This window comes from Penicillium manginii, assembly GCF_028828005.1.
Source record: "Penicillium manginii strain IBT 31320 chromosome Unknown utg000004l:1.0-7231830.0:1.0-7236170.0, whole genome shotgun sequence".
NCBI lineage: Eukaryota > Fungi > Ascomycota > Eurotiomycetes > Eurotiales > Aspergillaceae > Penicillium > Penicillium manginii.
Window position 1 is genome coordinate 2397195 of NW_026643105.1, and position 13076 is coordinate 2410270.

Here is a 13076-nt window from a genome sequence, read left to right on the forward strand (position 1 = left end):
TATGCGGTAACGAAGACAATCAGGTGGGATGGGAGGAGAGAACAGGAGCCGCAGGAAAGAAGCGCGGCGATCTTCAAATGCCGTCAACTTTGACTCCCCGCAATCCCAATCTGGTTTAGTGCGGGCCCATCGAAAAGCAATTCATCGGTGAAAGTGAGCAAGCACTATTCTTCCAACAATGGGCCCCAAAAAGAAGGTAGACAACCGCGGAGGCGGTCCAAAGCCTGGAACGAAGCAGGCCAAGGCTGCGGCAGAGAAATCAGACAAAAAGCCCGCCCCCGCCGCCCCTGAGGAGCCGAAAAAGCCGACCGTGAAGGAGGTTATTGGTGGCGCATCATGGACAGGCAAACTGCCAGTGAACATGCTCTCAGAGCATTGTCAGAAACAGAAATGGGAAAGGCCGGAGTACGGCATGGTAATAATCCCTTGGCCCAGGATGCTTAATGTGCGGTTGCTGTGATCAAAATGCTAATGCTATCGCGATAATATTACAGATCCAATCTCGCGATGGCTTCATGTCCTCAGTAACCCTCAAAAAGGTTGACCCCAAAACCAAAGAATTGACTGTTCTCCCACCGATGAAAGTACCTCCCTCCCATAAAGAAGCTGCGACGCATTCTACGGCCCTGGAAGCCCGCCATTTCGCCGCTGCATTTGCCCTTTTCCGTGTCTGCAATATGCGCAACCTACACATGATGCTTCCACCAACATACAAGAAGCTATGGAGAGAAGATTTCACCGAAATTAAGACATCCGATACAAAGGAGGGCAAAGGTTGGCTTTATGAAGCGGATCCATTCTTAGCCAAGCAAGAGCGCGAGAGTGCGGCTGCCGATCTGGAGAAGAAGAGGGCGGAGCGTCTCAAAGCACAAGCCAAGGAGAAAGTCTCTTCTGCCGATATTGGACTTGGAAGTGGAGATGGCAAAAGTAAACGCATTTGGTCACAGGCTCCCAAAGTGGACATGGGTGCTCGCATCCGTCGTGATATTGAAGGTCTTTTACGGCAACATACTGTTTGGAACGCACACGGCGTGAAGATTCCACAAAAGGAAATGCAGGCCATCGTGGAGGAATTTTCAAAACTTGGGTTCCGTCGCAGCCACGTTGAAGAGGCTGCAGCTGAATGTAAAGACCGCGAGGAGGTGCTGGAGTGGCTGCTTGTCTATGTCCCTGAGGATGATCTGCCGCGCTGGAGTTTACCTGAGGGTTACTCTGCCGGTGTTAGTCTTGCGTCTGGAGATCTAGCCCGTGAAGCCAAGATCAAAAGACTTGCTTCGGTTGGTTACCCGGCCGATCTTTGCTCTCAAGTACTCGACAGCAAGAAGGGCGATGAACTCGCGGCCGCAGAATATCTGCAAAGCACATTGGCCCATGGAGCAGCGTTCGCCTCTGCTTCCACGCCCGATGGCGATGCAGAGGCTTGGAACGAGGAACAAGAGACTCTCGAGGCTATTTTCGGTGAACGCTATTCCCGAATTTCAGACAGGGTCTGCGAAATCAAGAGCGAGGCCTCCGAGCTTTCAGAAAATACCATCATTCGCTTCCAGGAACCATCTACCCATTACCCAACCACCCCGCCTGTCATAATCATCCAGGCTAAGAGTATACCGGCCTATATTCGACTCAGCGCTATTCGTCGGGCGGTCCAGTATGCCGAAGAAAATTTCAGCGGAGAGTCTATGATCTTCAACATTTTGGACTGGTTGGAAGTTAACCTTCCTGATATCATGGAGAACCCTGGCAGACTACGAGAGATCTCCGCTGTGACTGCTTCGTCATCAGCTGAAACTATGGAGATTCCTGTACGATCTAGTCGCAAGCAACGCAAGGGTATCGACTGGAAGCCCAACTCTCCTCAGAGCCTCGCCATTCGGGATGCATGGGAAGTCAAGCAAGACACTACGGCGCAGATCGATATGTCCCGTAAACGGCAGTCGTTACCAGCATGGAACATCCAAGATGCTATTATTCAGACCGTCAACTCAAACCAGGTTACCATTATCTCTGGTGAAACCGGCAGCGGTAAAAGTACACAATCTGTACAGTTTGTCTTGGATGACATGATTAAGCGTGGGCTTGGGGGAGCTGCAAACATCATCTGCACTCAGCCTCGAAGGATTTCAGCCCTTGGTCTCGCCGATCGTGTCAGTGATGAGCGTTGCTCAACCGTGGGTGATGAAGTTGGCTACGTGATTCGTGGCGAGTCGAAAGCCAAGCCGGGTGCTACCAAGATCACATTCGTGACTACTGGTGTCTTGCTCCGCCGAATCCAGTCCGGCGGTGACGCTGATGGCAACATTGGAAGTTCCTTGGCGGATGTTTCTCATGTTGTGGTTGACGAGGTCCACGAGCGTAGTTTGGACACTGATTTCCTCTTGGCCCTTCTCCGCGATGTTCTACGCTACCGAAAGGATCTGAAGGTCATTCTCATGAGTGCTACACTCGATGCGGATATCTTCAGAAATTACTTTGGTGGCTATGATAACGTTGGCCTTGTCAACATCCCAGGCCGAACCTTCCCTGTTGATGACTACTATCTCGATGATGTGATCAGGTATACGGGCTTTGCTCCCGAATTGGATGATGACTTTGAGGAAGATGCACCACGAGAGCAGGAGTCCTTGGGCAGAGCTCTTCGAAGCGTCGGCATGGGCATCAATTATGAATTGATTGCGACCACTGTCGAATACATTGATGATCAACTAGGCGATAATCCTGGAGGCATTCTCATCTTCCTGCCAGGAACTATGGAAATCGAAAGATGTCTAAATTTCGTCAGGAGAATCCCTAATGCACACCCGCTCCCTCTACATGCCTCTTTGCTGCCAGCTGAACAAAAGCGTGTCTTTCAAAGTGCGCCCAGAGGAAAGAGAAAGGTTATTGCCGCGACTAATGTGGCGGAAACATCCATTACAATCGAGGATGTTGTGGCCGTCATCGATACTGGCCGAGTGAAAGAGACCAGTTATGATCCAAAGGACAACATGGTCCGTCTTCAAGAGGTATGGGCATCACAGGCTGCCTGTAAACAGCGCCGCGGTCGTGCAGGTCGTGTCCGTGCCGGCACCTGCTACAAGCTATACACCCGCAAAGCTGAATCGAATATGGCTCAACGACCCGATCCTGAGATTCGCCGCGTTCCTCTGGAGCAACTATGTCTGTCTGTGAAGTCCATGAAGGGCATAGATGACGTCGCCACGTTCCTTGGAAATACCATAACTCCTCCAGAAAGCATTGCTGTGGAAGGTGCCCTCAACTTCCTGCATAGGATCGGAGCCATGGATCACGACAGCCTGACAGCGCTGGGCCGATACCTCTCCATGATTCCAGCCGATCTTCGCTGTGCCAAGTTAATGATTTACGGTTCGATCTTCGGCTGCATGGAGCCCTGCCTAACCATCGCCGCCATCTTAACAGTCAAGAGTCCCTTCGTCTCCCCCGCGAGAAACGAGAAGAAGCAGACGCCGCAAAGGCAGCCTTTTCACGTCCTGGCGATGGTGATCTTCTCACCGATCTACTGGCCTACCAGTCCTGGTCCGAGCTTGTGCGTGCCAATGGCTACTGGAAGACGCAAACTTGGTGTGCATCGAATTTCCTCTCCCACCAAACCCTCCGTGACATTTCGTCCAATCGTGCCCAATTCGTCACATCCCTCAAGGATGCGGGAATCTTGCCGGTAGCTTACACCGATGCATCCGCAACCTGGAACCGCAACGCCTCGAACCGAAACCTCATCCGTGCGCTGGTGGCCGGCGCATTCCAGCCGCAAGTCGCGCAAATTTCCTTCCCGGATAAGAAGTTTGCCAGTTCGGTGACTGGTACGGTCGAGGTTGACCCGGATGCGCGGACGATCAAATACTTTAACCAGGAGAATGGCCGCGTCTTCATTCACCCTAGCTCCATTCTCTTCTCGGCGCAGGGATACCCCAGCTCAGTGGCTTATCTGAGTTACTTTACAAAGATGGCGACAAGCAAGGTCTTCATCCGTGATCTCACTCGTAAGTTTATCATATGGTTTCAAAACCTTGCTTTGCAATTACTAATCTAAGTTCTTGCAGCTTTCAACGCCTACTCTCTCCTGCTATTCTGTGGCTCCATCACTCTCGACACGATGGGCCGTGGTCTTGTCGTTGATGGCTGGCTTCGTCTCCGTGGCTGGGCCCGGATCGGCGTTCTCGTCTCCCGTCTACGAACCATGTTGGACGAAGCCCTTGCTGCGCGTATTGACAATCCGGCTCTTGGATCAGATGGTGGGGCGGGTGATAAGGTCATTGAAGCTGTGAAGAGACTGATCGAGTTCAACGGACTTGATCAATGATTGGTAGACACTTTGGCACATTGTCTCTGCTGAGTAAAGAGTGTTTTCTTAAAGACCAAAAGTACATTTCATGATCATAGACGAATTCACTATCCATTGCACTGGGATTGCACACCGAATGCTCTTCCGAAGGTTGAGACTATGCTCACTGCCCAGGTCGTAACCATGAGAGGAACTAGGCCTACGAAGAATCTGTGTACTGAACCATACTTTGTATTGACCCGCATAAAGCTATCTTCATGTGCAATATCTGCCTAGTAATAGGAATCACGTAGCGATAATATGCAAGGAAAGACATCCTGGGTAATGTACGTGGGAGCATGCGATATGGTGCGACTGGAAAAAGGAAAGTGATCGGAAGAGCGAACATAAAAAAGGATCGTGATTAGAGTAGGCGCCCGAAGGCGAAACTGAAATTCAAATATGCTTCGTCACGGGAATAAATCACCGGCAAAAGAAAGAGGTATGTATCGTGAATGGAAAGAAAAAGATGAAGAGAAAAAACACCGATGAAGAGAAAGCGGAAGAGAAAGGGAATTAAGACGCCGGAGAAAGCAGACCATGTACGAAACGCCTCCCGACCATTAGACTCCTCGCGTCCGGCACATGGCGTCAAGTCATACCGATGTCGTGAGGCTTGAAAAGGGGTAGTAGTGGTAGAAAAGATGTGTCAAAGAAGAAAAAAACGCCAGTCGGTATCCAGTTTCACTGTTCACTCCGAAATTCATCCTTAAACCCAGAAAGCAATGCTTGAAATGAGATACGAAAAACGGGTAGTGAGTGTGTTGTGTGATACGCGAAGAATCAGGGAAGGTATCGCTTGAAGAAAAGGAAAAGTTCAGTAATTCTCGGTACCGTCCTGACGGTGAGGATTCTTGAGCGATGTTGGCTGAGGAAGTGTGAAACCACGGTGGATTTCAGCCTCCACGTAAAGGGAGGCGCGCTTGAAGCGGCGATCAGAATATTTTTCGAAGATCGCCTGGTGATGGCGGTGTGGGTCCTCGCAGCACTCCAGCATGGTCGACATGACGTGCTGCAGCTGCTCGTAGAGGTAGCCGCTGTAGTATGCGTGGGCGGGTGTCTATAGTTAAGAAATATAAGCAAGAGGCAGGTGAGAGTGATGGTAAGGAGTTATCATACCCAGCATCCCTTTTGGAGCATGAGGCGCGCCAGACAGTGAGCACCGGCAGCAGCAAAACTTGGTGGTGTGCAGACGAATCTCTCATCCATGATGGTCAGCTCAAGGAAGTACTTGGCGACTGTTCGAGTCTCCAGGTCGTAGTCATCAGCCTTGCTAATGCGACGGAGAAAGCTCATTGGGCCTGGCCATCCAAGGTCGAAATCAAGGATTGATAGCATGAAGCGCTCGGCCTTGAGGATCTCGTCAACATCATAACCACCATCAACCATGTAGACAATCTCCTGGACCGAAGGGGCAGTGATCTCTTCGTATTTGGCAGCAATGAAGATAGCTGTCGCGCCGACCAGCTGTAGTTTACCGAGTGATACGATCTTATGAGAAAGGAAGCGATCGATATAGTTGACGCAGAGGAATAGGGTCTTGGGGAGCAAAGCGAATCTAAAGTGCACTTGCACCAGCCAGTCCATGAGGACAGAGCGCATAGACCACTGAATCTCGGCTTGATTGGCCATGTAATCAGGGACAGGAAGCATATCGATCTATGAGGAGTTAGTATCTGTCGATTGAATCGAGTAATCGTATCACATACCTCTTTCTGTCGAAGGTGCAAGAAGATCTCACTGCTGTATTCTGCCACCATGCTCGAGTCGAAGAAGTCTTCGAGGATATCTTCCTCCGTCCTTGAGTTATCCACAATACCCTTTGCTTGGAGCATCTGGCGTTTGGTCACGGAGGTGATACGGGGAAAGATGACAGTCGTTGTGCCGCCGGTAGTATTATCGGCGCGTGAGAGGTAGGGCGGGAGGTAGTCGACCTCTTCATCCTCCCAATCATCTGCCTCGGGCTCAGAGGTGACGGTAGCGATGTCATTGGAAACCTGTGAGGTGGATGCAGGGTATTTAGTATATTGAGAGGAGGAGGCCTTGGTCTCCTCGGAGTCGGAAAGGGTGTCATCAGATCCCGGAAGCTTGTGAGCTTCCTCCCACTCATTGACTTCCACCTTTTCGAGATCGGACACAACAGACTCATCGACAGCTACTGGTTTCTCTTTCTGGACATTGTTCTTCTGGGTGATCTTGGTTTCGGCTAATTGTGCGCTGCGGCGGACAGGCTGGGGAACTTCCTTGGATGATTCGCGTTCTGTGACAGGTTCGAGTTGATCGCGGAAAATGACATTGCTGCGCTTCGCAGATTTCGCAGGCTGAGCCTTTCCGGCGGGGTTTATTGGTTTCGCAGTTACATTGTTTAGAAGACCTTTAATGCCGGAAATCGAGATGGGACGTTGGGCGGGCTGAGCCAAGGGGGCTTTGTTGTTTTCAGCCAGCTGAATGTTTGGTTTACCACCAATGGCCGAATCATCGCGAGAGGATCGAGTCATATCTTTCGTGTTGCTAACATCGCCGAATGCTCGTCTAGCACCATTCTTCGCGTTCTGGGCGACGAGGCTGAGGGCTGGTGTCGACTTGTTGCGCTGGTGAATGACCTTGCCTGCCTGGAAAGACGGTGGGATGTTCTCGTCCCCGCGGAAGCGAATTCGCTGTGGCTAAATGATTTAGTTAGTATAAATGTCATTTGGGCGCGGTTGACTGCAACAGTAACAAATCAACAAGTCGATGTATAGCATAGTTGAAGCATCACATCCACCCCAATAATTGCGCGCAACCACGACGTGCAGGCTGTAAGACGAGAAAAATGAGCAATGCAAAAAACAGTCACATACCTTCGCATCCATCTTGAATCTCTGGTCTCTGCCGAGAAGACGATGGCAGGAGAGGGTTGTTGGTTGTGAAGAAGGAGGATGATGAGGAGGAATTGGAATTGTTTATGTTTTGCTCTGTTCAGATGGAAAGGGCCGGGTGGACCCACCTCCTCCAGTCGTTGCAGCAAAACAAACACTCGAGGCCCAGTCGTCACGTAAGGGCGTTACACCCCCTGTCACTGCAGACAACGGTCGCCAGGGTTATGGGTATGAAACCGCCCTTTCATCCGAGAAAAGCTTGGATATGGTTTCAGGTTTGAAAAAGAAGGGTACCTTAAGGTAACACATAAGTGATGAGATTGGTGAATTGTTTATAGTAATAGTCACTTGAAGGTTAAGACCTTGGTGAATGACTCGAAGCGGCTCCAAGGCAGCCTCGTAATTTTACATGACAGCATTCTTACCAAACGTATCCACGCGCCCGCTATCCCAAATGTTTGCACCCTTTGTTCCTGCTTATGTCAGCCACGTGCCTGGCAAGCTTATCAGCTTATCTATGACGTTATCATCTTATCGTCACGTCTCCCTCGGCGATGCCATTTTTGTATTTTCTCACCAAATCACCCACTCCAGGGGTGAGAAAGTCGTAAAAAATTATCCATGATGTCGTGGAGATATTTCTACTCAATCCCGATTGTTTTTAATATTCCAACCCTCTCAAGGCGGTTGCAATTGCCGCTAGGGCTGACGGGTGGCCCCGGACGCGCTGGCACGCGGACCCACGTGACCCCGCCGGGTGAAGCGGTAAGTGTTCAGTCTGCCAATGACCATTAAGTTGACTCTGAAGTGGCAGGTCTGCGATCTCAGCCGAAGCGCATCCGAACTCGCTCATTATTGTGACAAAAATTGGGCATCGTTTTTTTTCCCGCTCCGAGTGGGCGGCGGGGCGCACCACATCGGTTGGCTGAGAGCAGTTGAAGGCGGATGTGAATTTTGCAACTATCGGTCTGGACAACCCATTCGCTAGCGCACGTTCCTTACCCCGTTCTGGCCCTTTTTTGGTTGCCAGCGGTTCCAGAGTTCTGACTTGCTTTGTCGCAATTCGATCACATCAAAAGGTGTGCTCTCGTAAGGCTACAAAACACACTTTATACACTCCGAAGCTTCCTCCCCAATTCCGTTCCCCCTCCTTCTCCTCATCCTCGCCGCCTTTTCATTCGAGGACCCTGCGAAATATCTGCAAGGTTCCAGGGAGAATGCTCTGTAACCTCTTAACCCCTCCTTCGTCTGCCGCGATCCCTACGGCGCTCCATAACGGCAATCGACCCAGTGTTATTGCCAGGCTGGCAGTGTCCTAAATTACTAGAACTTACCCCCAAACCCTATATATTACAAATTGCTTCCAAGGTTCGAGTTGATCCAAACAATGTAGAGGACTGGGTATAGCTGAGTAGAGAATACCAAGTGATATGATATTCAAGGTTTCGTCATGCCTCTAACACTAGCTATCTAGTTCAAGTTATTTTTTTGCCCTCCTTCTCCTCTAGTCTTACGTAGGTCCCGAGGAGGTGTAAAACTCAGCCGGTGCAGATCATGCGAAACATGCTGTGACGGACTTTGGTCATGCGATGTTAGTCTTGCTGAATTCCCAACTCATTTGACTTTCGAGAGGTCTTAAGATGATCGACCCTGCACACCGTCTGCGGTCTACGTTGGATGGTCCCCCTCGGGCGACTACACCCGATGCCACTCCTCCCCGCGCTGGAGATCTTCCCGAGGGCTTAAGAGGGTGGGAAACCGATCGCGGCATTCAACGGTTCGTTTTTGGCATGCTGGATTTGCAATGCGACAAGGGTGTGCTGGATCGCATGGGCACAACCAATGTCGCAGGTGTGCGACAGCCCTGTTGCTCGGCTGCAGAACAGAAAGAGGCGCACACTAAGAACCAAACCCAGTTGTAACTACTTATAGGGGCTTGCGAATTGCGTTTTTTATCTCTCCTTGTATTCCGTGGTCTTATGTACTTTATGGCTTCCATGTCTGATGATGCGGATGGCTTGCTCTTCCATTCCGAGGGGAGGCGACAAGGTACCTGGCTATAACCATTTGCGGAGTCCGCGATGCCCGCCAACCCAGGATGATTCATAGTCGAGCAACTTTCCAAATTGCTCTTGCAATCCCAGTTCGAATTCTACCTCGAAGTTCTTCTGGGTTTGTTTGATAAAACGCTCGGCGCAATGAGTATCCGGGTTGCGACAGCAGTGCGCAATGCGAAATAGCCGGACCCGGAGACTACAGCTACATCCATGGCAATCGCTAAAGGATTGAGGAAATTTTTAAAGAAGAAAAGTAGATCCGAGTAAATTTAATAGATCAATGTTCATTTTAGAACCATTCCGCGATCTAGTGGAACGGAGGGGCATGCTGCGACGGGCGCCGGAAGCGCAAATCGCCATGTCACCGACCCAGACAGGCCGTTTTCTCGCTTTAGGTGAAACCATCGTACGCACCCACCTCAACTCTACACCAACTTCTCCCATCCCCTCCGCCTTGTGTCGCCCTCACTTTCTTGTGCTTTGGTATCGTCTTCTCTCCTCTCCTCTTTTCTCCTCCTCTCTACTCTGGTCAACTTTGCTTCTGCAGAGCTTGCCCACCTAGGTCCCATCGCTGACCTAGCCGCAGCGCTTCGTAGAGCAAAGAGAACCGACGACAATCCCCTCGCCCACCGCCAACATCGCCCATCGATTATCGTATCGCTCGGTCTTCGATCACTCGGATATCTGCGACTGTGAAGGATACTATTTGGTTTGTCTTAGGTGCGTCAACGCTGGTCCCCATCCTGTTCCGGGTCTACTCTCGTCGTTTCCCCCCGTCGCCTGCTCCCAAGGTTGGTCGGACTCGGCTAGCAAACAGATCTATGTCCATCCTGAAGTCGTCAAATCCATCCTCTTTATAATTGAAAACGTTTGAGCTAGCATTGTGCTGACTCTGGTGGTGGGTTCTCGTCTAGGTTTACCGACTCCTCCTCTTCCGGCTCGTTCTCGGTTCTTGCGACAACAGATTCCCCTCCATCCCCATCAAAAAGCCCTGCGCCAACCCTTTCGCCCATCAACAACCCGGGGGTGGTCCATCCACCTGCCAATCTTTTCGATTCCTATATTAGTGGTAGGTTCGATGGAATTCCCCTCTTGCACAAGCCTTTCCCATGTCCTCCTAGTCATGGATCCCATCCTCCCGTCTAGCCGCCCTCTATCACACAGAAGCAGTGGGTTGATGCAGTCATCGCAATAGCAACAGGAGATTCGTAATCGTTCTGGACCTGCCCATCATGCAAGCGGTCCACCATGATGCGCTCTCTGCCTTCGCAGAGCAACCGGTTCTTGTGGATGGCTCATCCCGGGACCTGTCGCTTAAGGGCCCCGTCCCCAAGAACGTCGCCTTCGAGTTGCTTTTGGATGAGAACTCCAAGGTTCGAGCCCGTATCCCGATGCGCGTTCAAATATACCCTCATGATACGACGGATTCCATCGTGACCACTGTCAAAAATTTCTATGGCATCTACGATGGCACCGCCAGTGGGGTGAGCTTCGAGGATGAACATGGAATCACCCTCATCGCAAGGTATGAAAACCTCAAGAGTAACGGGACGGTATATGTTCGAGTCATTCCGATTCAACCCTATGGTGAATTTTACAGCGGTTATTCCGTTGAGCGCAAGCGACCCAGTCTGGGTGAGCCTTTTCAGATGGCCGATGGCGCTGCACCAATCCTTGAACAGCCACCGCGACCATCATCGCGGCTGGCAAGGAATCGCAGTGCCTCCCCATCTAACCGGAGCCTTCGCAGTGCCTCGCAGCACAAGTCGGTTTCTCGCAACGGCATCAAAAGTCGGGGGTCGAGCCATGCTGGCTTCCCGGATGATGATGGCCTCAGCGACAGCGAAGGAAGCTTCTCCCGCAGGTCTCGCGGCGACGCCTTCGCTAGCTCTGAAATAAGTATGGAGAATATACTACAAGATGGTCGTCGCAAACGTCCTAAGTTTGATAGCTCGGTAAGTGTGATCAATCTTGTGCGCTTCAGGTTTTTTTCTTCGCTTGTTTGACTAACAAGTTTCTTCATCTTAGGAACTCCCACTCTTCGTTCCTCCTCAAGTTCCTCTCACCACCTCTACCTCCTCTATATCTCCTCAACGTCGTTCCATCGGCCAAGAAGGTGCCGGCTCACCTTTTGCTCGCCCTACCCACCGCCCATACAACTACCAACAAGCGCTGCCATCGCCACAAAGCTATGGCCACAGTGAATATGGTGTACAATCAGCACGTAATGGTGTATATGCGACGCCTATGGTCCCAGACCATGCGCATCGTGTACCATATAGCAACTCTGCTCCGCGAGTAAGTGGTCCTGGCATTCTGCCTACGCCGGACCCCACTATCGCCAGCTGTATTTCCGATGAGGACGTCGCTATGCAGCTAATCCGTCTCGGCGACGCCTCCAACTTCTCTCATGGCCGCACCTCAGCGTCAACATTAGACGATGCTTTCAGTGGTGCTGCCGACGCAGCCTCTTCCACTGGCGCAACCAGTGATGGCGAGGACTTTAGCGAGGACGAAGATGACCTGCCTGCCCGTCGCAGACTTGAGTCAAGTCCCATGCTTCCGCCGGGTACCATCAAACGTCATCACAAGCGCCTGGATGACATCCTTCCCAGCGCTGACAGCAGTGATCACAGTTCTGACGGTGCTGATGAGGGCATCAAGAGCGAAGCCGAGGATGACATCTTGTATAAGGAGTTTGCGCCCAAGGCCAAGAAACCTAAAAGTCGCCCAATGTCTATCAAGCCTCGCAGCAAGCCTGCGCCAAAGCCCATCAAGACCAAGAATGCGGCGCCTGTCGCTCGCAAACCCTCCGATAAACCAGCCGGGCCTGTTGCCCCTCTCAGCCCCAACTCTGCCCGCAAGGTCTCCGGCGGCTCCGTCAACTTCCAGCACCAGCTCGGAGCAGATGAAGAGGATCTTTCCACCAAGCCTCGCTGCCAACGCTGCCGTAAGAGCAAAAAGGGATGTGATCGTCAACGTCCGTGTGGACGTTGCAAGGATGCCGGAATCGGCATCGAAGGCTGTATCAGCGAGGACGAGGGCAATGGTCGCAAAGGCCGATATGGACGCCACATGGGTGTTCCGGTCAAGAAAAACGGCGATGGCGATGATGACGACGATGATATTTCAGACGATGGTCACATCCATGAGCATGAGCGTGAAATCCCGCCGATGCCAGACACACCACTGGTAGGCGTGGACAACAAGAAGCGAAAGCGCTAGTTGTGCATATTGGTCGTTCTCCCTCTGCCCGCCAGGCTCTCTTACTGAGAGGAGATGACCCAAACAGTCATCCCGCAATTAAATACTCTCCCTCTTTCAACCTCAAATCTCACTCGGCGTGCCATGACATCAGTGTTGGTACCACCTCACTCACCAACACACCATCTCTCCCTCTCGATCCCTCCTTTGATATTACTCTGACCGCCGAGTATTCGACACTCCTTATACCTCCTACCCTTCACGCTCTCTTCCCGGGCTTCACGCCACTGCACCCGAATTTCGATTATACAAAGTCTAGCGGGTTGATCTGTTGTCTGTGTCCATTCGGCGTTCTTCGTATTTGCGGATATTTGTCCTTTCTTCTGTCACATCCATTTTCACTCTTTCAAACTCAATGCTACAAACCCACTGAGCATCTTTGCTAATTTCATGTCAAATTTTTTGTTTTGTGGTGGGTGGGATTTTATACTGTCCGAACACTGGGAGATATATACTTCCGGAATGAGCCAGTTACCCTGGGGGATTCTCAAGTCGCACGATGTTGTATAAGATGCCATGGGCTTTTGTTTTTTTATGAGTAGCTTGGGAATGAATTGT

The 13076-nt window shown here is 51.2% G+C and overlaps 4 protein-coding genes across 4 annotated transcripts; 3 read left to right on the plus strand and 1 right to left on the minus strand.

The window, feature by feature from the left end:
- Positions 1-178: 178 nt before the first annotated feature.
- N7533_004620 (RNA helicase) lies at positions 179-4318 on the plus strand (the record flags this gene model as incomplete). Its single annotated transcript, XM_057101270.1, has 4 exons — positions 179-415; positions 495-3363; positions 3423-3998; positions 4059-4318. 4 exons carry the CDS (start codon positions 179-181, stop codon positions 4316-4318), a joined length of 3942 nt encoding a protein of 1313 aa, XP_056960900.1.
- Positions 4319-5156: 838 nt separating this feature from the next.
- N7533_004621 (cyclin family protein) lies at positions 5157-7191 on the minus strand (the record flags this gene model as incomplete). The annotated part of the gene is made up of 4 exons (XM_057101271.1): positions 5157-5399; positions 5459-5998; positions 6049-7002; positions 7180-7191. The coding sequence occupies 4 exons, from the start codon at positions 7189-7191 to the stop codon at positions 5157-5159; spliced, it is 1749 nt and encodes a 582-aa protein (XP_056960901.1).
- A 1646-nt stretch (positions 7192-8837) lies between these two features.
- N7533_004622 (uncharacterized protein) lies at positions 8838-9119 on the plus strand (the record flags this gene model as incomplete). Its single annotated transcript, XM_057101272.1, has 1 exon — positions 8838-9119. The coding sequence occupies one exon, from the start codon at positions 8838-8840 to the stop codon at positions 9117-9119; it is 282 nt and encodes a 93-aa protein (XP_056960902.1).
- Positions 9120-10486: 1367 nt separating this feature from the next.
- N7533_004623 (putative C6 finger domain protein) lies at positions 10487-12479 on the plus strand (the record flags this gene model as incomplete). Its single annotated transcript, XM_057101273.1, has 2 exons — positions 10487-11209; positions 11283-12479. 2 exons carry the CDS (start codon positions 10487-10489, stop codon positions 12477-12479), a joined length of 1920 nt encoding a protein of 639 aa, XP_056960903.1.
- Positions 12480-13076: the final 597 nt, after the last annotated feature.